Source organism: Tachysurus fulvidraco, chromosome 1, assembly GCF_022655615.1.
Source record: "Tachysurus fulvidraco isolate hzauxx_2018 chromosome 1, HZAU_PFXX_2.0, whole genome shotgun sequence".
Classification (NCBI taxonomy): Eukaryota; Metazoa; Chordata; class Actinopteri; order Siluriformes; family Bagridae; genus Tachysurus; species Tachysurus fulvidraco.
The window spans coordinates 21,483,297-21,510,272 of NC_062518.1; the positions used below are offsets into that span (position 1 = coordinate 21,483,297).

At 39.2% G+C, this 26,976-nt stretch overlaps 1 protein-coding gene across 3 annotated transcripts in view; it reads right to left on the reverse strand.

The window, feature by feature from the left end:
- The window catches only part of LOC113644125, a 131,240-nt gene that overhangs the window by 64,932 nt on the left and 39,332 nt on the right, over window positions 1-26,976 (reverse strand). For all 3 annotated transcript variants that reach the window (XM_027148716.2, XM_027148717.2, XM_047800548.1), the window contains one exon: window positions 10,960-12,737. In XM_027148716.2, coding sequence (XP_027004517.2) covers window positions 10,960-12,480 — 1,521 coding nt within the window. In that variant the 5' untranslated portion in view covers window positions 12,481-12,737. The remainder of the gene's footprint in view (window positions 1-10,959; window positions 12,738-26,976) is intronic.

Sequence of the window (26,976 nt, forward strand, 5' to 3'; positions counted from 1 at the left end):
GCTGTGGGAAATGTAGCCCTGGGTTTCACACAACATGTGCACATACTGTAGAACCACCACTGTGGATTCAGCCTGAATGCTTTTTATTCACGATTTACATTTGATTCGTTTTGTTGATGCTTTTTAAATACAATCGAAACAAATGAGCGGCTGATGGTTAAGGATCTTCTTCAAGAAGAGAAAAGTGCCTGGAATTTAAACTTCCAATCAGTAGCTCAATGCATTAATCATTGAGCCACTTTAATAGAATCACAGGAGTGTCATGATGAGCTGTACCGCCTCATAGTTCCAAAGCCTTTAATTAAGGTAGTGGCAACTTAATAGTTAAAACATTTCTGATTTATGACCTTCTATTGGAAGGTCACGTGTCCGTAACCGAGATCTGCCAAGGTGCAAATCCTGGGCATTTGAGCAAGCTGAATGTCAGTATCTCAGGATAAGGATGTCTGCCATACTGTATGTCATAAATGTAAATACATGATGAACAAAGCTTGGAAACCCATTGACCGACTTTAACTTTAAACAAACAAACTTTCTGAAATGTATTTATCTTCAATAATTGCTTTATCCTGAGGCAATAGGAACAGGGTAAACACTGCGATCAAGGTGAGAATACATCCTGGATGGGACTCACACACACTTTCACACCTTTAGACATACAGTACAGACAATCCACCTTCCAGCATAAGTGGCGACAGTAATCCAAGCTCAGGATCAACCTGTGGAACTGTGAAGTGTCATCTCTACCCAGGTTTTGCATCTGGGGCCATATGGTGTTATGGACTACATTATCTTATTTGACAGATGCCCTCTCTAGCCAGCTTTGAGCATCACATTTTGCTGACGCACAAGCAACAGAAGCTACTCCTACCACCCTAATACCACTATACTCAATTTCAAAATAATTTTTTCAGGGAATCAGGCAGTCTTGTGGAACGCAAGGCATCTGGTACGGAGACTATGGGATATGCGATGATATTAGAGCTGTTTGGGTCTGATCAGTCACTGTGTTAAGTGATGTGCAATGGGAGAAGACAACACCTGTTTCTCCTCCGATTAACTGACTTCCACAGACTAACTCCTGGGTCCCTTATTCCCATATGAATCAGAGAGCAATAGAAGCCTAAAGTTGTTCTTGGATCAGTTCACTTTGGTGAAGTATTGTTAAGTATTCCAGGGGAATGGTAAGTCAGTGAGTAAGATGTTGGAGTACTGAACAGAAGGTTGTGAGTTCAAATCCCAGGACCAAGCTGCCACTACTGGGCCCATGAGCAAGGTCTGTAAACTGTATAAATTATCTAAGGGGGTTTTTACACCTGGTCACTTCATGCATTTTCTGTGATCCGATAGATATCTGATCGTAAAAAGACCAGGTGTAAATGCCCTCTGAAACGGTTTCAAGACGGATATAAATCTGATCGTTCAAACCTCTTCAGGAGGTGGTCTGGGACACGTTTCAGATGAAACTGGACAGGTGTAAATGAATGTGGTTGTTCAAGCCACATACGTCAGCGCTATACTCATCCTAAACGGAAGTACGTCACTCGCAGGTGACTCGCGAGTTGTGCATCGCGCCAGAAACAAATATGTTTTCCCACCAGCGCTGGCTCCGATCTTTCACCCAGGCATCTCGTTGGGTCTTAAAATGCACTGCTGCCACCAGCGAAAATGCAGCAAACAGTAAATGCTGTTTTTTGTAGCAACCACATACACCAAAGCGTGTTCCATTTCAATTACTCCGGAAATGAGGTAAAATCATAAAACAACACATGAAGTGACCAGGTGTAAAAACAACACATGAAGTGAACCAGGTGTAAAAAGGCCCAAAATGTAAGTTGCCCTGGGTAAGCGTGTCTGTAAAATGCTAAGTGAGCATATTTACTTTTTTGATATAACCCACTTCAATGTCTGAATTGTTTAAAGAAAAGCTACTTACAATTTTGAATACGTTTTTTTTCTTAACGTTACAGTAATGCATAGCGATTCAGCAGTTAAGACAGTGCTCCAGGGTATGGACCTTAAAAGCTCTTTTTCTCTGTGGCGAAGAAACAGAAAACGCCTCTGATCTGACCTATTTCTTCTGACTCGTCTTAGCCCTTGCACCAATCTCTCTCATGCCAGGCCTGTGTGTATTATTCATGGACATTATTGCTCAACATTATTACTTCAAGCGCTCTCCTACTTACTGCTATCATACTCGGCTCGATAACATGAATTATTTATGACCAAAAGACAATTCGGACCCAAGGATATGCAAATGTCTATTCAAAAGGCTATAGTACTCAGCTGATGTATGACAGGACATTGGGTGATTGTATGAGTCGCAGGCTTGATATATGTGTTACATAATGTCGTTAGTAGTTAGCAAAGGGCTAACTCTGCTGTTCTCTTTTGTATGCTTAGATCCAGGCCTCCTACATACAGGGCACAGCTCAAACACCCACCAACACAAACTAGTTAAACTAAAGAATGAAAGGCCTACTGTAAGAGTAAATAAAATACACAAATATACACATTCAATACAAGTTGTATTATTTTTATTTATTTATTCATTACGGTTTTTTTGTTGTTGTTGTTTTTTTGGAGTGGCTATCCAACCATGTTCAGAATGATTTCCAAAATCAAACAATTACCTTTACAATTCATTAGAAACTTGTCTGAGCCATTTATTCATTTTTCTCCTAAGGTACGCATACATACTGTACACACACTGGCATGTTGGTGATGTGTGTTCTTCTCTCTTTGTGCCACTGTCTTTCTCTCTTTCTCTCTGACAGGGAGTGGATAATCGTTCTCAGATCTGATGGGACTGAGTGAAAACTAATCTAAAGGAACAGGATTTCTTATCCTAAAGTGCTTTCTTGAAATTACAATTAGCCATCTCTGACCTTTAGTTAATGTCTAAAGATGGACTTGTCACAGTTCTTCTAATGCCTATGATTTTTCCATCACACAGAATTTTCTTTCCTGATATGGTAATAGTTTCATTTTACAAGGCAGAATAATCTAGTTACTTTTTTCAACCACAAGGGGCAGCTGTACCACCTGAACGTGACCTTGTGCACTGGAGAAACCTGCTAAAAAATTTTCAGCAACATCAAGTGATTGATATATGATGCAACATTCAGTGCTTGACATACAACCTACAATAGCTTATTCCTTCTCTCCTGTGTACATATCAGACTATGTGAATACAGAGCTGGAGCGAGTACAAATATGGTAGCTTGTACACTACAGTGGAAGCTACTTGTGTCCTTTACTCCACTTGTTGTTTTTCTACTTTGTGGACTTTTTTGTGTGGCTTTTCTAAGCTGCGAGGTATTGTAGCATCTCAGATTTCCCCTGTGAGAATTACTGCCCTGCATTTGGTTAGTCACTTCCCATTGTTCTATACAAACATTAATCTCTACATGCCCCAGGGAGCTGAAAGGATTTTCTTTGCAGTGTTGGTGGTACATAGTGCTCATTTTACCCCACACTGTGTCAGTGCCCTCCTTTAAATATATTTCCCATTTGGGAATATCTAGCTGGCTAGTTGACTGGCTTGAATGGCTAACACCAGTGATACAGTGATAATTTGTAGGTATCGATGCAATATTCTTCCCTAAACAGGCTAATAAAGATGGATTCTTGCTAATCTGCTTGCTAGATGTTTGTTTTAGAATGGATATTCCTCCCACAGTTAGGTTGGAATGCCTCCAGAGTATCTAGAGCTCGGAGCAATTAACAACCATGCTGCAGGACTTGGAAGTTGAAGTTGGCTACTGGCTGTGTTTTACTGCCTAAGGAATTGTCCCATTCTCTATGCTGGTGTGGTGACCACCAACAAGTACATTAAGTCCTGTAGACAGTATTCCAGAGCAGGATTTCATCCCAGAGACCCCCTCTCCTTCACAGATTGAAGCTTTCCTTAGTATGTCACAATACGACAAGCTCATTAACAGCATAATAATTAGCTGATCAGTTGGCTTGAGGGAAATCTTCAAACTGTGCTGGGCAGAGGGTGAAAAAAGGAATGGAGTTAATAACCCCTGTGCCAGACTCATCAACATTTTGGCAGCCATCAAGCCTCAGCTGAAGTCAATGATCCAGTGTAACTCAGAGGTTTTCACTTCTCAGCAGAGTCCTTTTTCTGTCTCAGAGGACTGCAAGCATATAAGGATGCCTACACCTGCATTTGGGATTGTTGAGTATCTGGGGATGGATCTAGTTTTGACCCTGCCAGATCGCAAGTACCCCTGAAAGTGAAATGCAGAAAATGACTGTGACAGCAAGGTTTCCTCTTCTACGGTTTAAGGACTTTCTTGTCATTTTTAATAGGACAATTCAGGCAAAGCCCAGCTCACCTGAATTATGACACATGTGATGGCTAATATGATGAATCTGCGATAGGTTTGGCATGGTCCGGGACCACACTTTAGTGCTGGAGTCCCATAAAGATTATTTAGCTTTGAAAGTGGAGAGGTTGCATTCTCTGGTGAAAGGCTTTCCTTGGCCAGTTTGGTGGCCACATAACTCTGGCTTGACCTTGAACCTGAATCCAGGATTTCTGCCTAAGATCTGATCACTTTGTTGATCTTTAGGCATTCAGTGAGCATCTTTAGAATGTTTAATGCTGTGCCAGGTACACTAAGGCATGACCAGACCATCATCCATATGTGCTTGTATTATGAAGCATTATTTTAATAAGTATTCCATAAGCATTAATATGGAATTAGCCCTATGTTTAATGCTATAACTGACTCCAATGTTTTCGCACTTGTTTCGATTTTGAAGCAAGACTATGTGGATTTGTAGAGATAGCAGTGCCTAACTGTTGTCAGGTCTGAATGTCTGGTACGCAGTTAATGTTCCAATTTACCCCAGTGGTGTTCATTGGGGATTAGGCCAAGCCATTCTGAAGGCCATTCAAGTTCTTTCACACCATACTTGGCAATCTATATCTTCATGGACCTCACTGGAAATCTTAATGCTACATTATACAAAGAACCTCTATACAAGATATGATTGAAGATATGATATGAAGATTCCCATATGTGCAGATGTACATATGGGAATACTGGTAAAGTGTCCACATACAGTACTTTAGCCATATCGTGTAAATAAAATGGAAGTATTTACAAATATTCTAGCCTTTCTAGGTTAATATCTCTAGCAATGTAGCTAGTCGCTCATGTACTGCCTTAAGCTAAGAAATCTTTGCTATGTTTTGTTTTCTTATCTTGCTGTAAAATATCAGTATGAATCCCATGAGTTATACACCACATCTGGCAATGATACATAACTAGCATTGTCACATTTTAAAATCTCATGATACCGGATTGAATGGCTTTGTATGGGATCGCAGTTGTCATGGATGTCGTGTGATGAAAACAATACAAACAAAAAGCATACATTGATGGAGAACTGTGAGAATTATGTTCTCCCGTTGAATTTCAGCAATAATAGGCTTCCCATTCCGAGTTGTCTTTTAACTTCTACGTGCAAAATAGAAATGCAGTTAAATTTTGTCTCCTGTTAAATAAATGGTATTTAACACAATTGCACCAATTCACTGCCCTTCACTGTCTCGTTAATACAGCCCTGCTTTCTATTTCCATTTTTTTTTTCATGTTATCTCTTTCAAGCAATATATCCTTATTACTACTTTCACACTCACATCACACCCAAACGATCAGTTTCATAATGTTTGAGGTCTGCAGAAACTTGTGTGTTTTTGATTTATCTCACAACATTTTTCATTGCTCCATTTCTCTTTGTCATTCATATTTGCAATACTTTCTCTTTCCATTTCCTTCTATTATGACTGTAATTTCATGCAATTTGACTGAGATTTTCCTCTTCTACCTCATTCAAATATTCTGCTAAACCAACATTTATTATTATTATTATTGTTATTGTTATTATCATCATTGTTATTATTATTAGTATTATACGTATTATTATTCTTATTATTTTTATTATATTAATACACATTCTGCCATCATGTCCCACTCTCTGTCCTTGTCAGCATCTCTTCATCCCTAATTGCCCCTTTGCTCCTGCTGATTTCAAGCCTTGAAGCTAAATATTTTCACAGTGAGAGAAAGTGAAGAAAAACACAAACTAGTTTGTTGAGAGTCATCCTTGAATTATCTCTCATGATCTCTCTCACAGCAGGTGTCTATTGTAGCTGTGGCCTCAACACAGTCTGTCTTGCTATCTTCTTTCCAATTCTTTCTAATAGCATGTGATTGTCAGTGTGTGCAGCAAACGAAATCTGTGTGTTGGACATGGGTTTAAAAACAAAAGGTTACCAGTCATATGTTTCACATGCACAAAAAAAAAACAAACAGTTAAACAGCCAGTGGACACACTACCTAACCCTGCAACATGTCCATCTGGTTGAATGGACAAGAGAAACACAAATTTATTTGTGTACCACTAGTGCACTCATTATTGTGCAACACAAATATGTATATATGTAAATGAGTAGATGGATAGATAGATAGATAGATAGATAGATAGATAGATAGATAGATAGATAGATAGATAGATAGATAGATAGATAGATAGATAGATAGATAGATAGATAGATGGATGGATGGATGGATGGATGGAAGGGAAGTGGTGGGAATAGAAGTAGCTCGGTGATTAAGATGTCTACTGTATTTAAAGGTTGAATAAATTGTAAATCATTTGTATAGATGAGATAAGTGTAAGTCACTATAAGGATGTCTGCCATATGTTGTAAATGGATGAAGTACATAGAAATGGATCAATGGTTGGGGCGTTAGATGGGTGGATGAACAAATGGGTAGATGGAGTAATGTAAAAAAATAGATGGATGGGTAGTTGGACAGATGGCTGGATGACTAGGCAAACCGACCGGTGGAGAATAAATGGGTGAACAGGTGGTTGGATGGATTGGTACAGTATGTGGGTGGGTGGTCAGATGGATGGATGAATTGATAGATGTGTAGATGGAGTGAAGGAAAGATAGATGGATGGGCAGAAGGATGGTTGGATAGCTGAATAAACCCGCTGGTAGAGAATAAATGAGTGGACAGGTGGTTTATTGGTTGGATGGATGAATGAATGAATAAATGGAAGAAATAATAGATGAATGGGTTGATGGATAATGTACAGATTAATGTGTGAATGCATTGAAGGATGGGTATGTGGATGATGAATAGATTGATGGAGTAAACAACCAAGCTACTGACTCTGACATTACACCTTAGTGCCTTCATGTAACGTCCCCAGATATGGTCATGTCACCTGACGTATGACACCTGTCAGATATAATAGAGTCTTACATCTGACCTCTCTTTTTCTGTCAAACACACTCTTAAAGATTCTCACACACTCTGTTAACATCAAGACCTGACAGGACCTGCTGGATGATAGACACCAAAAAACATTTACTCTTTTCAGTTAATATGAGTGGAGTGAGATCACAGAAACTATCATCATCACAGCAGAAGAAGATTCAGTCATTAAATCAACAGAAAAACTAAAAGTATTGCGAATGTAGTGATAATTGGGACACCGGGATAAAGACCTTACAGTAGTCAGGCTCACTTTAACTCAAGATTAATCCCTTGATAGCCTTCTAACAGGCACATGTACATACATAATAAACATCATGTCTATGCCTGAGCTATATCAAATTATTCACAGTTGTGGTAATTATGCAGCAGTTCTATAAATATCAGTGGAGGAAAAAATAGAACAGAACTCATATTAGAGGAGTGTACCGGTGCATTATTTAGGCTAAAATTACTAGAGATTACACTTGGAATCTGTAATGTGGAATGATTCACAGAATGGTTACGATAATCTCAGGCTTTAAAAAAAAAAAAATAAACATTAACCAGAAATAGAAATTGAATTTTTTTTTTCTAGGAGTGAGAAATCCAACACTGTAGTGCAACAATGTGTGTGACTTAGAACATAAAACTTGCCAATAGCACAGAATGTCATTGGGTGTAATTTGCACTAATGAGATCCACAGGGAACCATGGGGAAAAATTCTCAGGTCATTTTTGATATACCTTTTATCTGAGGGTTTACAGTCGTGTGCAAAAGTTTAGGAACCCCTGACAATTTCCATGATTTTCATTTATCAATATTTGGATGTTTGGATCAGCAATTTCATTTTGATCTATCAAATAACTGAAGGACACTAAAGTAATATTTCAGCAGTGACATGAGGTTTATTGGATTAACAGAAAATGTGCAATATGTATCAAAATTAAATTAGACTGGTGAATAAATTTGGGCACCCTTGCCATTTTGTTGATTTGAATACCTGTAACTACTTAGCACTGATTAATTGGAACACACAATTGGTTTGGTGAGCTCATTCATTAAGCCTTGAACGTCATAGACATGTGCATCCAATCATGAGAAAAGGTATGTAAGGTGGCCATTTGCAAGGTGTTGTTCTCAAGCCACAAACAGAGTCGATTGAGGTATGAAAACGCACATTTGGACAAGCCAGCTTCATTTTGGAATAAGGTGCTGTGGAGTAATGAAACAAAGATTGAGTTATTTGGTCATAACAAGGGGCGTTATGCATGGCGGCCAAAGAACCCAGCATTCCAAGAAAAACACATGCTACCCACAGTAAAATTTGGTGAAGGTTCTATCATGAACATCTGTGGGGTGATTTGAAGTGGGCTGTCCGTGCTCTGCAACCATCAAACCTAACTGAACTGGAGATGTTTTGTAAGGAGGAATGGTCCAAAATGCACTCATTCAGAATCCAGACACTCATTACAGGCTATAGGAAGCATGTAGATTATTAATTATTAATCTAGATTAACTGTTATTACTGCTAAAGAAGGCACTACTAAATATTGGTGATTTTTCTGTTTGGGTGCCCAAATTTATGCACCTGTCTAATTTTGTTTCGATGCATATGCATTTTCTGTTAATCCAATAAACCTCATTTCACTACTGAAATATTACTGTGTCTTTCAGTTATTTGTTAAATCGAAATGAAATTGCTGAACCAAACACCCAAATATTTATAAATGAAAATCATGGAAATTGTCAGAGGTACCTAAACTTTTGCATACGACTGTAAGATGAGGTTACTGCTAGGAAAAAAAACGACATTCTATAATGGCTGGAATAGTAAAAGAAGCAAAGGGGGGAATGTCATCGGTATATGTATATGGTACTCTTGGAATGCTTATAAAATTTCCTTTCTTTTGACATTTTAAATTTTTTTATAAACATGTTACATCCATGGTTCTTGGAACAGCATGCCAAAGGTATGTGCTCGTGTACCTTGATGTCTTGACTGCACAAGAAGCTTCACAAGCAGAGTCGCAAGGAAAATTATACGCTATTTTAAAAAAATGTGTTTTACAAATTTTCCAACTTTCCAGTCCCCTACAAAGTTCCCTTATCCATAAATCCCTATGGAATTATGGAGTTCGACAGTAGCTGGGCAGAAAATGTAATGTAATGCACGTGACCAAGAGGATCTTGAAAACAAAACTAGAAATCTGTGCTAAATTTTTTTTTTTTGCTTTCATAATTTAAACATATTAGTTTAATGTAATAAACCGTGTTTCCTTTGCAAAAGACATTTCATGGTGCAATAAAGGGGAAAATTTGAATCCCTCCCACCTCCCTTAGCCTCAAGAAATAATTCGGGAAGCACACACATCACATTAGCATACTGTGTTATTTGTGCTAATAAGCAGCTATGTATGTTTTGAACAATGGCAGATAATATTCCTGACATACCAACACAACAATTGAGGAGGCTTGAAATTGGTCAATTTTGCATCAAGGATGGGGGGTTAGATTTAAAGGAAGCAGGAGTGGCAGGAATTGCCCTAGAATCAAGTTTATTTCATGTTCTTTAGTGTTGGTGGCTGAAGCATGACGCTGGCAAGCAACCAAACTTAGTCAATATTGTCAATATGCCTCTTTCCACATTGACCACTCAGCATGCCTACACTCTCTCTCATTTCCATTGTCCACTAATTCTTAATGGGTATCTGGGTATCTTGCTTTTTTCGAAACAACCCTCTTATTCTCATCCTGGACACCGTGTCCAATGCCAATGAGCTCAGGTGAATATGTTAAGATATTAGCACTACAGGGATCCCATTAGGCAACTGGAGAAGTAGCGTACACAAAAAAACAATGGGTGAGTCCACAGTTTGGTTTTCTAAACATGAAATGCAGCATGGCTGCCTCAGGCAAGCACACGATATCACACATGTTCATTTACTCAGCTCATAAACTCTTTTGCCTGTACATTTCACACATGGACAAAAAGACAAAGCGGATAAAAAAAGGAGACTTCTCAAGGCTAAGCAAATTCTCTAATCATCTAGCCAATTCAAGCGATTCATTTTTTTTTCTTATTCTTCTTAGAACAGCCTCGGTTCCCTGCACTCCTCTTGAACTAGTCTGTCTCTGGAGAATCAGCGCCTCAGTACATTTAGGCATGAGTCATAGAAGATAGTATCTTGAGAAATTATGGGTTTCTGCTCTGTGTTTTCATGCCCTACCCCTGTGCCCTTGATTGTCTGCCGGAGGTCCAATTTTAGTAGATCGGCACCATGTACATGCAAGTTTTAAACAGCACTGAATCAGGGTCTAAATTAATGGACTGATTATAATATTATTTTCCGACCTGCTGGGGTCGGCCTCTACTGAGAATCAAATTGACAGAGATTGACAGAAAAAATGGCTGGATTAATCGGTCTAATGGCATTAACATTGCAGTAAAAGAGATTAATCAGAGACCTCTATGGGAAACCTTTTTTTTCCTCAGGTACAAAGCAATGAAATTTAAATGAAAATTTGTTATCTGTCATCGGCATCACAGAGTGCGGTAACCTTTTAATTCCATGCTGTCAAATTATTTAATTTTAAGTCATTATGTAGTAATTCAGTTATCCAAATGTGTAGGAAATCAATGATATTTGAGACATTTTTTTAGCTTACCCTTCCAATGAGAACAGGTTCAGGACCAGCGTATTCCTCGATAACGAAAAACTGGTTCCAGATCCAACTCCGTCTGCTTCGTGATCGAGACCCATCGCTTTCCTTGGGACTCCACCCCCCTTCACCTCCGTCATCCTCCATCTCCTGGAATACGAGGCCATGGCCGCCATGCAGAGGTGAGGTGACCGAAGGCTCCCATACCTCCTCCTTGTCCATGTCTTCACCATCTGAATTTGGACGCAGTTTCAGAATGTGACTGTCTTCGACAAAATCCGAAGCTTTACTTATCGGTTCCTGAGTGACATTCAATTCCGTATCTGGAGCAAACAGGTTTTGACCTGATTGCTCTTTGGCATTAAGAGTTCTCTCAGTTTGGGAGTAGAGGAAGTAACTCTTATCTGAGACTGCCTGGGAAGGCATATGTAATGTTCCTTCATGCACAATCACAGAGATATTGGTATGACTCTGATAACCAATGGCCTCTATATCGGCCATGAGTTCACTCTGGGGTGTTGATTCCACATGGGTTAAGTGCTGTTTGCTCTTCACAGCAGATAAAGACTCAGCTTCTGTGTTCTCTTCATCTTTTGAGTTTGGATTGAGATCACTAACTGGCCTCCTAAAAATATGAACTGGACTGACATTAGGATTCGTAATGGTGCTTGACTGTAGCTCAACAGACAATCCCGAAGTCTTGTTATGATTATCCGATTCATATACATCTGGAGTTACAAAACTGTCTTGTCTCTTAATTTTAGGTTCGTCCTCTTGATCCATATCGATCAAGTCTCGCTTCCTACTGTGACTAATCTTAGTCTGGAAGGTCAGGCCATTCTGGAGTTGGGAATTTACAATCCTCACAAGGTTGTCCTTAGAAATAAGCTTTAAAACTCCAAAGTTTCCTGTCAGGTTTAATTTATGGGGGGAATCCAATATCACTCTCTTTGGACCTATGGCGTTATTAAGAAGCCCAGGGCCTGGCCTCGCTCTAAATCTCGGCTGTGATTTGTATCTGGTTCTGTTGAAGTGCAAACTAGAGTCTATTTTGTGGTGAACTGGAATTCCCTTATCAACTCTTCCATGTTTCAGGGTTTCAGTATTTTTAGTGTTATTCTTAATCTTTCTGCTCTCAGGCAGATCCCTGGTACTGGTATCAACTGCTTTTAGTACCCTTGAGTCCATTTTATTTGAGTCCTCATTCTCCTGCTGAGGATATTTAGCATTAAAGTCGTGCAGTTCTTGCTGGTTTAAGACCGATAGAGCTTCATTGGTCTCCTCAGCTTTGGAGTGACCTACAAACTTCTCATCCACTTTGTCAGCACTGATCAGTTCTTTTAGCCTAACCAGTGGCAATCCATTTTTCTCCAAACTTGGTTGGTCCCACTGATTGGTCACACCGTGCAACTGTGGATGAACTGGATTGAGTCCTCTCCTTCTCACAACCTTTGTGACTGACTCTGACCTCACAAGCCCTTCCCATAGGCAGAGGGACACCAGTAGCAGTAGTCTTCTGTCAGGCATGTTGAACGATCGCAAATTGTGCTTTATTAATTTAATTGGCAGTTAATAAAAAGGTATGCCTGTTTTCTGGTTGTCTTCATTCTTCCTTCTGCACCTCTCTCCTTGTACGCCCTGTCTTTACTCCTCCATCACCCGTCCTTCACCGGTTCTGGAGAACAGGTGTCAGTCACACAGCCCCTATATTTTTTCCTCACACAGTATCTTCTTCTTCTGATAAAAAACCTCTTCACTCAGTTTCCCATGGAGGCTTGATCGCCCTGAGTGGAAAGATAAAGATAATTATGTTAAAACTTTAATCACGTTGCTATGTTAATTAAACGTGGATTGACACAGCAAGGGGAGTCGAACACACAGGCTGACAGGCCAATTCATTAACTTTGGAACAATCACAGCGCACTGAAATCATCAAACTGTGTCTTATCTTAATCAGCACTTGCATGCTGTTCCTATGGCATATATATGACCCTGCCTATGTTTCATCTTGCTTACTAATTTCACAGTAACGTTGCGGTGATTAGCTTTGGGGTGTGTGGTAAGCTTTAAAAGCATCATCATTCATTTATTTATTTTTTTTCTCTCGAAGATTACAGTGTTAATGTAGCAGATATAATGAATTGTGCATTAATTAGGTATTCTCTGTGGTAAGGTGAGAGTGCTTTAGGCTGATTTGCATGACTCTATGCATCAGGTTTGAAGGTGAAAAGAGGCATGGATAAAATTGGAGTACATGTTGCTGCTGTAATATTCCATAAACAGGGAAGTACCTGCTATTTTATCACATATGCATTACAGCAAAATGCGTTTCTTCACTTATCGCCGCTTAGGAAGATGGGGTCAGACGTGCTGTAGCACACACGGAGAAGACAGGGTTAAGAGCATTGTTTAAGGGCCCAACCGCTCGCAGTGCTAGGGCAGTGATAGGGCTTGCACTCCTGCCCTTACAATTAGTAATCCGGAGTCTTAACCATTTGAGCCACCACCACATCCCTGGCATCTAGAAGCTAATACTATATAGCAGACAATAGAGTCTTATTTATCAACATTTTAGTAAATTTGTGTGTAAATGTTTGAGCAAGCCAAATTGGAATAAATAGTTATATATAGGATAGTAGGATAGTTTCTGAAACACTGACTACACTGTATGCAGATTAGATTAGATTAGATTAGATTAGATTAGATTAGATTAGATTAGATTCAACTTTATTGTCAATAGTAGCAAGTGTGGGATATACAGTTTTTTACAAGATTTAGATAAGTTAAATAAAATGGTAATATGGAAGTGATTTACAGATGTGTGTGTACTATGAACATAATATATAGATGGCTAAAATTATAACTGAAATTTACAGAAGGATGTAACAAAATATGGCTATTGCTATAAACAGTCATTTACAGATGTGTATGTACTATGAACATGATATACAGGTGAATATATATGTACTATGAACATAATATACAGATGAATATATATGTATTATGAATACAATATACAGATGGATATATATGTATTATGAATACAATATACAGATGAATATACAGTGATCCCTGGTTTATTGTGGTTAATGGGGACCGGAACCCCTCGCGATAGGTGAAAATCCGCGAAGTAGGAGAGGCCCTAAATTTGACCTTTTCACTGATGGTCATCATCTTCCTCTTCCTCTTGGGCTCACTAGAGGAATCTTTGGCAGGAGCACGGCACTTAGAAGGCATTGTAAGGGCTTAACGAAAAGTTAATTTCGAACCCAATACGCGAGACACAGTTGACAGCGTGAACGAGAGTGGCGAGATACAACAAGGGAAGAAGCTGGGAGAGGATGCGACGATGCGCAGCCAATCAGCTCAGATCTCGCGCCAGGAACCAATCATGTGCCTTGTCTGACTGCCCGTGGGTATGTACAAAGCCTCTGAGAGAGTTTCTCTCTTTGTCTGGCATCCTGGGAAACCGTTTTTATTTTTATTTTTCGATGAATATTTTTGAAAAATCAGCAATGCACTGAGGCGGCAAAACTTGAACTGCGAAACTTGAACCGCGAAGTGGCGAGGGATTACTGTATGTGTACTAAGAATATAATATGCAGATGGCTATTAGTATAAACTGAAATTTACAGAATGGTATGTGCTATAAATAAAATATATGGCTATTAGTATAATGTATTGCTGTTACTATAAACAGAAATCAGGTGGGTATATACAATGGTAAGGCAATGGTGAGCAGCAATGCAAAAAAAAGAGAGCAAGTGAGCATAGATACCCTGTAAAGTGCATGAAGTAAAAGCCACAAAGTTCCATAAACATTGTGAGATAAACAATGAGGACAAAGATGGATACACAGAACTGAAAATCATTTTGACTCACTAAAATAATAATAAATAATACTTTCTATAATATTAACGATAATTTGAACGAAACGTCTTCGATTTATATGGCCCAATTTCTTTGGTCATGATTAAATGATTATTTTTCATTGTTTTTATTGATGTAATGAAAATAAGCTATCTCAGTTCCACACTATATTCCAGATTTTTTCCAGAATTTATGTGTAAACGTTTGCGTGTATCATTTACAAATAAATCTAGTTTCGTATTCGGCTTGATTCATGAAGCCAATCAAAATACAAAATAACAGATGATAGAAACTGGTGTTTGTTTTTTGCTTTTTTTCAATAAAGGATTACTGCTGTTCTGATCTGTATTCTGCAGAAACGCTAGGGCGTCGCAGACTTGGGCGAAAATTTTAAATCGTGAATGCAGATGTTTTTCTGCCTTTGTTTTGTAATAGTTTGCCCCACATCATCCGTTATAATTATGCCTTCAAAGAGACCTAATCCTTTGCTTGTTTATCAAGCTGTTGATAGATTTAAGATTCAGACCTACCATCTGATATCACCTCCAGCTGCCAGTGATTATAATATATTGGTTTTGCGACCAGACAACAGAGTAAACAACCACGATTTAAGGAATAACACAATTTGCAGCAAGTCAAAGCACATTGCTTTTTTATCACACTGTGTGTGTGTGTGTGTGTGTGTGTGTGTGTGTGTGTGTGTGTGTGTGTGTGTGTGTGTGTGTGTGTGTGTTATTTATGTCAGTGAGTCATTCATAGAAACTGAGTGGTCATACAGTATTTATCTGTAATGCTACTGTTTGAAGGCCAGGACAAAATATTTAAACCATACTATTATTACTATATATGCATATATATATATATATATATAGTAAATTGGCATTGTGGATTATTAGAAAGCAAAACAACCTCAGAACGTTACGAAGAATGTTAAGTGTTGGGGAAATATGACATGCTAGGCTGAGTTTCTTGTGCTCTGGGGTATGTTTGTACCATGTTCCACTGGGTGCCGTGTCTTCTGTTGTGCTGTATGACACTTGAGGACTTGCACTGAGACCCTGTCATGGCATCCACTGAGGCATGACTGAGATCTAAGCTTTCCCTCAAGATCTACCTCCTCCTCCTCCTCCTCCTCTATCCTCCTCTTCCCCAATTCTTCACTCCAACTCCTTTTTTCTCGCTCCCTTGAACGTTCACACACACTTTTCCACTTTCATTCTCAATCAAAATCTCTCCTCGCATTTGTAAAAAGCCTTTCGCATTCCTTCCTCTTAAATTCACTCTCACCACTTCACCCACTCACCACCTGTCCCTCTGTGTCTTGCCATCTAACATCCTGTTCCCCACTCTCTATCTCTCTCTTCTCTCTCTGTACTGTTTAACTATGCAGTCCTATATCTCCTCTACATCTCCTATCCATGGCTACCTCTGTGTCAATCACACGCCTGCCTTAACCTCCCTCGCCCTCTGTATTCCGTCTCGCTTCAATCAATCAGCATCTTCTCAGCCTGCCGGGTGACATTGACGGCTTGCCTAGCACCGGCACCGAGGCCAGAGCTAAACTCAAGGCGGTGTATTTTTACATCGTGTCGAAAGATTTATGCATGGATTTTCAAAAGGCAAACAGAACCACGTTACTGTGTTCTACAAAAAGCTCCATCAGGATCAGAAAATTCTTCTCTTCATTTTTTTCCAGGTGATTTCTACTTGGTTATTCAGATAGCTATAACAAAATTCAAAAGGCAAACAGGTAAAATATTCACCGGGAGCAGTAACATCAGTGCTTCAAGCAATTATTAGAGCACAATCATGATTAGTAGTTCAGTCCATGCCCACTTTATTGGCAGAACTTGCTGGTAGGTGGCTGTTCAGCTGACAAGGACACCTGGTTAACTGGCTGGAGGCGAACACTGAGCCAGCATATTGATGCTGTCAAGTCAACCGAACATGTCTACCATGCCCAGTTGTGTGTGTGTGTGTGTGTGTGTGTGTGTGTGTGTGTGTGTGTGTGTGTGTGTGTGTGTGTGTGTGTGTGTGTGTGTGTGTGTGTGTGTGTGTGTGTGTGTGTGTGTGTGACGTTCCTTTCAGTGTATGATTCTCCTGAGGCAGTTAAATAAAAATGCAGGTTTGTAGAGTGTGACTGTATGACAGCATGCAGTTAGTAGAGTGCTGTTATTACAGATAGGCGTCTGTTTCAACTGATATGTATATGTGTGTGTGTGTGTGTGTGTGTGTGTGTGTGTGTGTGTGTGTGTGTGTGTGTGTGTGTGTGTGTGTGCACAGACTTAAGAACATCTGATGAACATCTAAAGCTTTCTCCAGCTTCTCTTACACCCTCCGGACATCTCGAGTATCTCAGTGAACTGATTAATTGGGGCCATAAATATCTTAATTAATTTTTCCCTTCCCTGGGCCCCAGATTCAAACGATCTCCTGGTTCATTAGTATTGGAGGCAGAACCTTGCCATTGATCCGTAGTGCAGTGAAGGCTGTCACCAACTTAACGAGACTGCAAATTTTAATTACGTATCGCCTTTTCTTGCTGTCTACTCCCTCGACCTCTGGATAAATACTTTCTCATGAAAAGAATCAATCTAAAGCAAAAAATTCATTTTCATATATATTATATATATTTTTTCCTACACACACATAGATAGATAGATAGATAGATAGATAGATAGATAGATAGATAGATAGATAGATAGATAGATAGATAGATAGATAGATAGATAGATAGATAGATAGATAGATAATATGTAGTCTAAATATGTAGCCCAAATGGCTGTCCCTGCCAGTAAAGCAAGCTAAACAGACCCAAAGTTGGCCAAAGTGGTAAGTGCTTTTGTGGTAACCTCCATCCTTCTGGAAAGGCTGTCCACAATTTTGAAGCATAGTTATAAAGATTTGTGGTCAGGTACTTTTATGTTAGGTGAGGAGGTCTGGGGTGCAGTTAGCATTTCAGTTCATCCTAAAGGTGTTCATAGGAGTTGAGGTTAGGGATTTGTGAAGGAAACTCGAGTTTGACCTTCGTTAACCTTGGCAAGCTATGGTGGTTTTTACATTTGGCATTTCCCCAGTGTTCCTGATGACAGCATTGGTCGGGTTTCAAAAATCGATTGATTCTATCGAACCCTGCACGTATGCAGAACAACCACATACTGTAGACTCACCATTTTATGCACCTCAGCTCTTCCCTTCCGTGTCCAACAACGTTCCCCTGCTACTTCATTGTGAAAACTAATGACGTTGTGAAAACTAATGACGTTGGATTTATGAGTTGCGTTAACCATTCAGTGCAATTACACCACAGTTCCAGTGAAACTGAACTCAGATGCCCCGTTTACAGGTAGTCTGGGGTTTGGTACCATGATGTGATTTCTGGTCCACTAATTCTTTTGTGAACTGTGCTCTGTTGTGGTAAAAACATCCAGAGTGAAAGCCTCCTATGTCTTTATACTGTAATGCTTGATTTGTGCATGCTGGCATTGTAATGCTGATAAGTTTGCTGCTTAGATGCTACATACTTTTGACCAGACACTGTATAAACACTATGGAGGTATTGAAATATGAGACACTTTTTTTTAATAGTAAGTTTGCCACAGGGTTTGATCCTAGGTGTAGATCGATACAGGTACTGTATACGGTCAGATGTGAAGCCTGCGGGACAAACATGACAAACCATGTCCATTAACAGGCTTATTCAATCATCCTTAGTAAACACCTGGTCAAGTGTGTGGCAGTTCCTTTTAGGCTATTGGTTTGTTTATATTTTGGGATTATGTATCCGATAAAATGTAGAAAATATTGTGAAATTTGAAGGAAGTGTCTGAGTCAGAATTCTCAAATAATATAAGCAGCGGTATAGTAGGTTCCTGATTTAGACCCCGCCTACTTTATTTAAATACAAATACAAATACAAAGTGTCATTGTGTTTCACTTAAAATAAAAGAAAAATTCCCATACATTTAAAAATAAAAAAAAATAGAATATGCAAACCAGCAAGCATTATCATTCTAGGTAACTTCCTCCCACGCTTGACACTGATGTGTAAATAAACCTCCCTCTGCCGTTCTTTTACCTTTTTTTCCTGCCGCAATGCTCCGGGGAAGGCCGTCCCAGACCAAAGGAGCAGGAGAGAAGAAAGCTGACTCTCACTTCTTTATTGCCACACTCAAAGGGGAAAAAGGAGCAATTCTTTCTACAAATATGCACAAAGTATAAAGCCACACAAAATGACAGGCGCTCCCCACTGTGAGACTTGCAGCAAAGCTGGAGTGCAGAAATGACTTGGGGAAACACAAGCGTCTTCACCTCATAAAGTCCTTAATGCAAAAAAGGAGCAGTAATAGTCAGGGTAGAGGAGAGAATTCAAAACGTGTGGGTTCTCACAAAATCCATTTTTAACGATGAGAATTCATCCTCGCACAATTCTACTAGGTGAAATGATCTGTATGCTGTGACTGTCATAGATATTTCTAGAAAAGAAAAAAAAATCCCAGGGTTTGGATCAGGACATAGCAGAAACAGGCATAAATTAAACCAAGAGCAAGAATGAAAGAGAGAGAGAGAGAGAGAGAGAGAGAGAGAGAGAGAGAGAGAGAGAGAGAGAGAGAGAGAGAGAGAGCATGTGTTTATAATCCTGATGAATTTCTTGTTTTTATTTTTTTATTTATTATAAAGTGCTAAAAATTTGTTCGCTTCAGACTGGCCTCGGTTTAATATCTGAATATGAATGAATAATTTAACGCAGTCCTCTGTCTATGACAATGCCAGTGAGCTGCACATGAAGAAGCAGGATATGATCAACAATCTCTAAATCTCTAATGTTCACATAAAGGGCTGCTGAAAATGAAATGCTAATGTTCGCATAGAAATAAAAACATTTTAACATGCACGATAAGATGAAGCGTAAGATTTTTCAGAGAAAAATAGCAAATAATATTAGACTGATATTAGACATGGTCATATTGATTCCTCCCGGTGAACTGAATCTTTTGATTCTGAATCGTTTGAGTCTAAAAAGACTTAATTCAGTGATCCAGATTCCTTCACTCATTCGTTCAGTGACACTTTTTGTAAGTTGCTTCATTACACCACTAGTTGCCGCCAGTGAGTGTCTTTCTAAGTAGTAGGAGGGATTCGGTTCATTTAATCCATACATATATTGAAAAACTGTCAATTTTCCCCAAAAAACAAGTTGTAGTGCTAGGCTTGATTGAAATTGGCATTTCCAATTCACAAATTTTATATATATATATATATATATAGTGTGTGTGTGTGTGTGTGTGTGTGTGTGTGTGTGTGTGTGTGTGTGTGTGTGTGTGTATGTGTAGCATGTTTGTCTTAGTGCTACATGCTTAACAAACACACTGTCCTGCCGTCTTTCTCTTTATGTTGAAAGAGTGATAAACTGAACAAACAACGTTCCAAGAGTCAGTAGGTCCTTGTTCTCTCGTCAAATTTGTTCATTTCACTCATAAACTACAATTACCAATTTGTTTATTTTGTTCACAAACAATTATCAGCAACAGTTATCTAGTTCTTTCATTCACAAACAAACTGGAAAATTGTTGTTGTTAAAAATGACAATTACCAGTTTGTTTTGTGCACAAACGACATTAACCGATGACAATTACCAGTTTGTTCATTTCCTTCACAAACAACATTTAAAAGTTTGTCCATTTTGTTAACAAACAAGAATTAGCAATTTATTACCAGTTCAACAATTAACCAGTTTGTTCATGTTGTTTACAAACAACAGTTAATTAGTATGTTTGTTTAATCAATAAATGTCAGTTACCATTTTATTCACAAACTGCAAGTACCAGTTTTCTTCTTAAAAATCAGCAGGTCTACCACTCTCGTTCAGACTAAAGGTAAAGAGCGATAATTAAAAAGGATAAGTGAAAAGCAAGTGGAAGTGAGTAAGAACAATTTATTCATGTAAAGGTTTCAGTCAAAAACACGAAAACCTCACTAGTTGACATCCAAAATGTAAAGCAAGAACTTAAGGACACATGAAGGTGGGTACTTGTTATGTTGTTAATTTATTGTTCTTGGAGTTGGTTAGCTAGCTAGTCAAATCAGAGCTGTGATCAGGCATAACAAGTGTGTGTTAATGTGATAAAGAATGAAAAGGTAACTGCATAGGTCTAGGGCCAACAGCTAGCTTTATCCAATATGAAAGAAAAAGCTAGTACAGTATAACAAGCATTGTTATTCATAATTTAGGAATCATTTCTGTCAATTAGCTAGCTAGATATTTCCTGAAATTAGCTAAAACCAAGGTCTTTGTAATTGTTATTTAAGCAATGGCAACTGCTTCTTATGAATAGAAAAGCAGGAATTGTCACAGTAGCTTTAGTGTAAGTCAAATTCTTTTTGTAGCATTGAGTGTCCAAAAAGGATTTTCATGCAGTAGCTTAGCTGTTTTAGATGATGAGTGGTTTGTAGTGCATTACCATTGCAACATTGTTATCACAACAACACTAAACATCTTATAGGCATCTGAGCTGTCAGGAGGATGTGGCGAGAGTGCAAAGACATTTACAAAAATACACCTGATACACATTTTGTGAGGCCTTCTTCTCTTTCTGCATCAGTGGCTCTTAACATCAAAAAGCTATCAGATCCTTTCAAAGGCTGACATTTTGCAGAAAGACCCCCAGAATCTTGGACCCTTCTTTCTCATGGTACAAGCCTACATATCAACATTCCTTCAGTCATGCGTGCTAATAATATGTGAACATTTTTATGCAGAGAATCAAGGTTGCATCATGAGTTGAAAATGTGTTCTTTTCTTGTTCTTGTACAACACCCCTCTTTTATTTTTTCCCTACAAAGCAGGAAAACTTGTCAGAAAAGCATATCTACTTCAATCTTTCCATCTCTCTTCTTCTGTGTTTATCTTTTACTTTACCTTTCAAGGGCAAACCTGCAGTGCAAGGCACAGGAAGACAAGCGGGAGATATTTTCAAGCCGAATGAATCCCAATCGAACAAGGTTAGTGGTGGAATTTTCATATTTCCACCACTAAAAGCTTTCAGCGCCTGACAAAAGCCTTGACATGAAAAAGACAGAATAATGACACCCAATCATTTCCTTTAAAATGTTTGACTCCGTTTTTGGTTTAACTACACTCTTATATTATTAGTCTCCAGTTCTTATCGGTGCTTGCTCTGATGTGGAAGAAGAGCAATGTTTCTATAAGACCTGAACTGTGTAACATACACAGATCAATGGACTTTGCTTGATATTCGTGCTTGGTTTCTTCAAGGCAATCTGATGTGTCATTTTCCGAAGTAAACCCATTCAACGTGTCTTATTTGCTGTTGTCTTTCTCCCATATATGGTACAGTGGAACGTTCATAATATGCTGCTGGGAATCAAAATGAATCAAGGTGTCATTTGTGCTAATAGGCTTTTTGTTAAATTGGTTCTGGCTGCTCAATTCACATAGACCTCAATATCCAGGATACAGGAATGACAGTAAAATACTACTTCTGTGATTAATTATGTTAAAGTTAATCTTTTTATGGACATCATAGAAACACTCAGCACCTAATCTGATGATTTTCAAAAGCTATAATTGTGTCATACTAGGGCAGTTGTAGTTCTAGTGGTTAAGGCTTTGTTTTGTTTATCAGAAAGCCGAGGTTCAATATCCAGCACTGGCAAGCCCTTAGCCCTTAGCCCTCCCTGCTATGGGGCTGCTGTACAGTATATTTGCTGCCTCTACACTCTGACCCCAGCCTCCTCTGTTGGGATACCCAAAGAAATGAATTCCACTGTATAATGTGGTGATATATGCCCAGATTTAATTCATCCATTTCATACTATAAAACTTTCCTACTATGCAGAAAACAGTAAAGGGTCTCAGTGTTCATAAAACATTGTGTGACAAATATGCGGATGATCTCCGACATTGATTCTGCAGTACAGAACCATATTGGTACGGATTCTGTTCAAACTTGCCAAGCATTAGATACTATCAAAACTACACAATGTAAGATTCTGTAATATCACCCTCTCTGGTTGAAAAATGCAATGGCAAGTAGTACAACTAAGGAGTACTGACACCTATTGTGTAGTTGCATACACATACAAATATATTCTACAACTCATGATTGCTCAGTATTACAGAAGTGCAGTGCTTTGATAGTACAATAACTTTACTGTGCACATCACAGTGATTGTCTGTGCCATTTACTCCATGCCAGATGAAAGAGTAGAAACCTCTCAACACGAGCTTGTCTTTTATCTTGCGCCTGGCAGGTTGGATCTTGCTGCGATTGTCTTTCAATCTTATCAGTGCAAGTGCGTTGCAGACAACACGGTGTAGCCGTGTTCATGCTTCAAGACCATAAACAGCACATATATTGCAGAACATACTAGTCATCTAACATTACCTAGCTCTTGTACTCTGCTCTCTCTCTCTGTGTCCTGATTGGCTGCAGGCTCCTGCCAGATAGTATGTAGACTTCTTTTAAGGATCTTCCAGGTATCGATGTTAACCTGCTAACTAAAACCCACACCAGAGCATCAGTTAAGAAGAAGATCACCCAAATCACCCCCTCAACCAGTACTCTTCAGTACCTCGGGTCACTAGCCTACTATCATGAGTTTATTCACAACTTCGCAACTGGCTAAGAGGGAGCATGGTGACTTGGGAAGTTGAGGTTTGGAGTGACTCCACCCTTTGTGCATGGAGAAGGCATGTTCTGTAAAATTTTATGTTGTTAGGTGTTATTTCAGACTCCTCCACCTGCCAAAAGACATCCTGATAGGTCTTCCTAAAATGTCCATAGTCCGTGAAGATGTGTGCGATTGTGACCTACACTGGACTGGCACCGTGCCCAACATGTCCCCTACCTCATGTCTTGTGTCCCCTTGTGCCAAATCTTGCCAATTAACCTTCTTTCATACTTGTAAGTGATGTGTACAATTTGCCACCAATTCTGCCCCGGACCCTGATCCTTTTGCATTATCGCCAGGGTGACTCATCAAGCTAAGCATCATATAACATGGCATTATATTGAGTTTTTCATCTCCCCTCAATAATAATGATTTTAATTTGAATAACAAATACCTGCTGCACTTCACAGATATGAAACTGTCACTGATTAACACAGTTGTAATAGATTAATTTTCCCGTAATCGATTTCTGCTGTTGCCTTTCATACATAAATTTCATATATCATACACAATATTTAAGTTCAGTAAACCGTTCCAGTTGGTCAATTCATAGTCAAGGCCAAACTCCCTGGTGTATTGTACAACTTTGCCTTGTGACTTACATGTTATATAATACTAATATACTAATATATACTGTTAGAATGGTACTACATAATCTTAGAACTTAAATCTACAGAAAGTCACTCAGCAAGGTTAGCTTTTTTCCACTCAATATAAGCATAAAAAAGTTGTTTGCCACCATATCACAAAGGCATTCATGCTTCAAGTTTTTAATCCCCCAAGTCACAGGGCCCCTTCCCCATCTCTCGCTCACTCTCTCTTTAGTATTCTGTTGACTCATCTGATTTGTAATTCTAATGACATTTCCCTAATATCAGATAAATGTGTTTTGTTTTTCTTAAATATGCTTCAATTTGTTTTCTATTTCTTATTTCTGAAAGAACTGCATTATGGTTTCAGGCCCATATTTGCAGTTAATTTAATACAGAAAATGCATACATTTGCGTTCAAGCCTCAGACATACAGTAACTACAGACTTAAGCTCTCTTCAGATAGTTACATGAGAGAGTGATGTTTGAGATGAACAAATAAACTATTTTTAAGGATGACCGTATCATAAATATGCCGCCATCATTGCACAAGCAAAAATTATTGAATGGGTATTTGGGGAAAAAATGTAATAAATTTGTTATATTAATTTGGAGTGTTGTATCTTTAAAATACACAAAAAGTGTTGCTGGGGATATTTACTCAAAGGAAAACAGTGGGCATTGCACGAGACATGATTTTAATCAGTGACTGCTGATCTGGAGGACTGAATTGTGTCCAGATGCTAAAGGAAAACCAAGAATTTCATTCATTCATTTTCTACCGCTTATCCGAACTTCTCGGGTCACGGGGAGCCTGTGCCTATCTCAGGCGTCACCGGGCATCAAGGCAGGATACACCCTGGACGGAGTGCCAACCCATCGCAGGGCACACACACACTCTCATTCACTCACACACTCACACACTACGGACAATTTTCCAGAGATGCCAATCAACCTACCATGCATGTCTTTGGAACGGGGAGGAAACCAGAGTACCCGGAGGAAACCCCCGAGGCACGGGGAGAACATGCAAGCTCCACACACACAAGGCGGAGGCGGGAATTGAACGCCCAACCCTGGAGGTGTGAGGCGAACGTGCTAACCACTAAGCCACCATGCCCCCAACCAAGAATTTGAATTACTGTAAGTAAATAAAATAAGGCCTTTAGCATTTGATATTAAATGTCAGACAAAAAAAATCTACGCAAGCAAGCTTAACCCAATTTCGAATACTTAGACTAACTTTCCTTATATAAAAATTTATGTAATTCGTGGACTTAAATCCAAAGCTCTGAATAAACAGTGATGCCATTTCCAACACTTTAGTAATTCTCAATGTGTGTGTACAAAAATAAAGAGAAAAAAAAAGACAAATCAGGCGTACAATGCGACTTATTTGAGCTGATGCCGAAGGTTAGTTCTTTACCATTTCTGGTTATTATGAACACTGCATGCTTTTATATTGTGAAGTACATTATTAATTGGACTGTGCCCCAGGGCAGATGATTCCAGCCAGCAGTGGTACATTAGGTGCAGTTAGTTCAGTGTCATGAGACACTCTAACAGCTTGCTGGTTTTATTTAGTGTCTTTTTTTTCTTTAGTGCCTTTATTTGGGAACAGATTTAGGAGTTTAGTTTGCTCCCCATCGTACAAAATTGAGATACATTTGCTTGATGTTCCATGGTAGAGCTATGGGGCATACTCCAATAAACTGGTTGCTTGGCTTTTTATTAGTTGGATTTCAGTACAGATTTAGAGCTTAATATGGACTCAAGTTCAGACATTGTTGCATTATGTAGAAGATAAATTCATTTTTATGTCAGGAGGAGTTGTAGAGCGCATTTATTCTGATAATGTACTCTCAACGGTATTTTCCTGAAGCAGTAATTCAGTGCTAGTTTTAGTAAAAGCATGTCAGATGCCTAGTTACCCCTACGCCGTGCTTTGAGATGACATAATTTTTGGGGGTTTGGAGAGGTCATATTTTGAGGACGTGCACAAGGGTTGTGGGGATTTGCAAGAGCAGAGGAAAGTCTGGTTCAGCTCCAGAGAGAAGCAGACAGTGGCACAGATGTCTAAGAGGTTAGACAGGCCTCCTCCTCTTCCCTTTTCACCTTCTTATCCTTGCACTCCCTGGTCCCTTCATTGCTCCCACCATTTCAACAGCTGCTCAGGGTCATCATGCAAAGGCAGCAAATTTTTAACCCAGAGTAAAGGGCAGGCAGCAGTCGCCCCAGGTAGACATGGAGTAGCTGCTTGTAATTTAAATGTACTGAAAATGAGCAGAAGCAGGGCAGTGTAGTAAAGTGTAGGAGGCCATGACAGCTAAAAGTTCGGAGGATTTTCCAAAGAGAAGAATCCCCCATTTGTATCTGTCTAACCACCATAGAGGAAAAGAACTGCATTATAATACTACATGTCTTGTACTTTTATAAGAGCATCAGTGTTGTTGATTCCTCATCCAATGTAGCACTAAGACAGGTATCATTCATTCATTCATTCATTTTCTACCGCTTATCCGAACGTCTCGGGTCTCAGGCGTCATCTGGCATCGAGGCAGGATACACCCTGGACGGAGTGCCAACCCATCACAGGGCACACACACTCTAATTCACACACACACTATGGACAATTTCCCAGAGATGCCAATCAACCTACCATGCATGTCTTTGGACCGGGGAGGAAACCGGAGTACCCAGAGAAAACCCCCGAGGCACGGGGAGAACATGCAAACACACAAGGCGGAGGCGGGAATCAAACCCCCAACCCTGGAGGTGTGAGGTAAGCGTGCTAAACACTAAGCCACCGTGCCTCCCTAAGACAGGTATCAGGGACTTTAAAACTGTACTATGCTTACAAAATCTGACT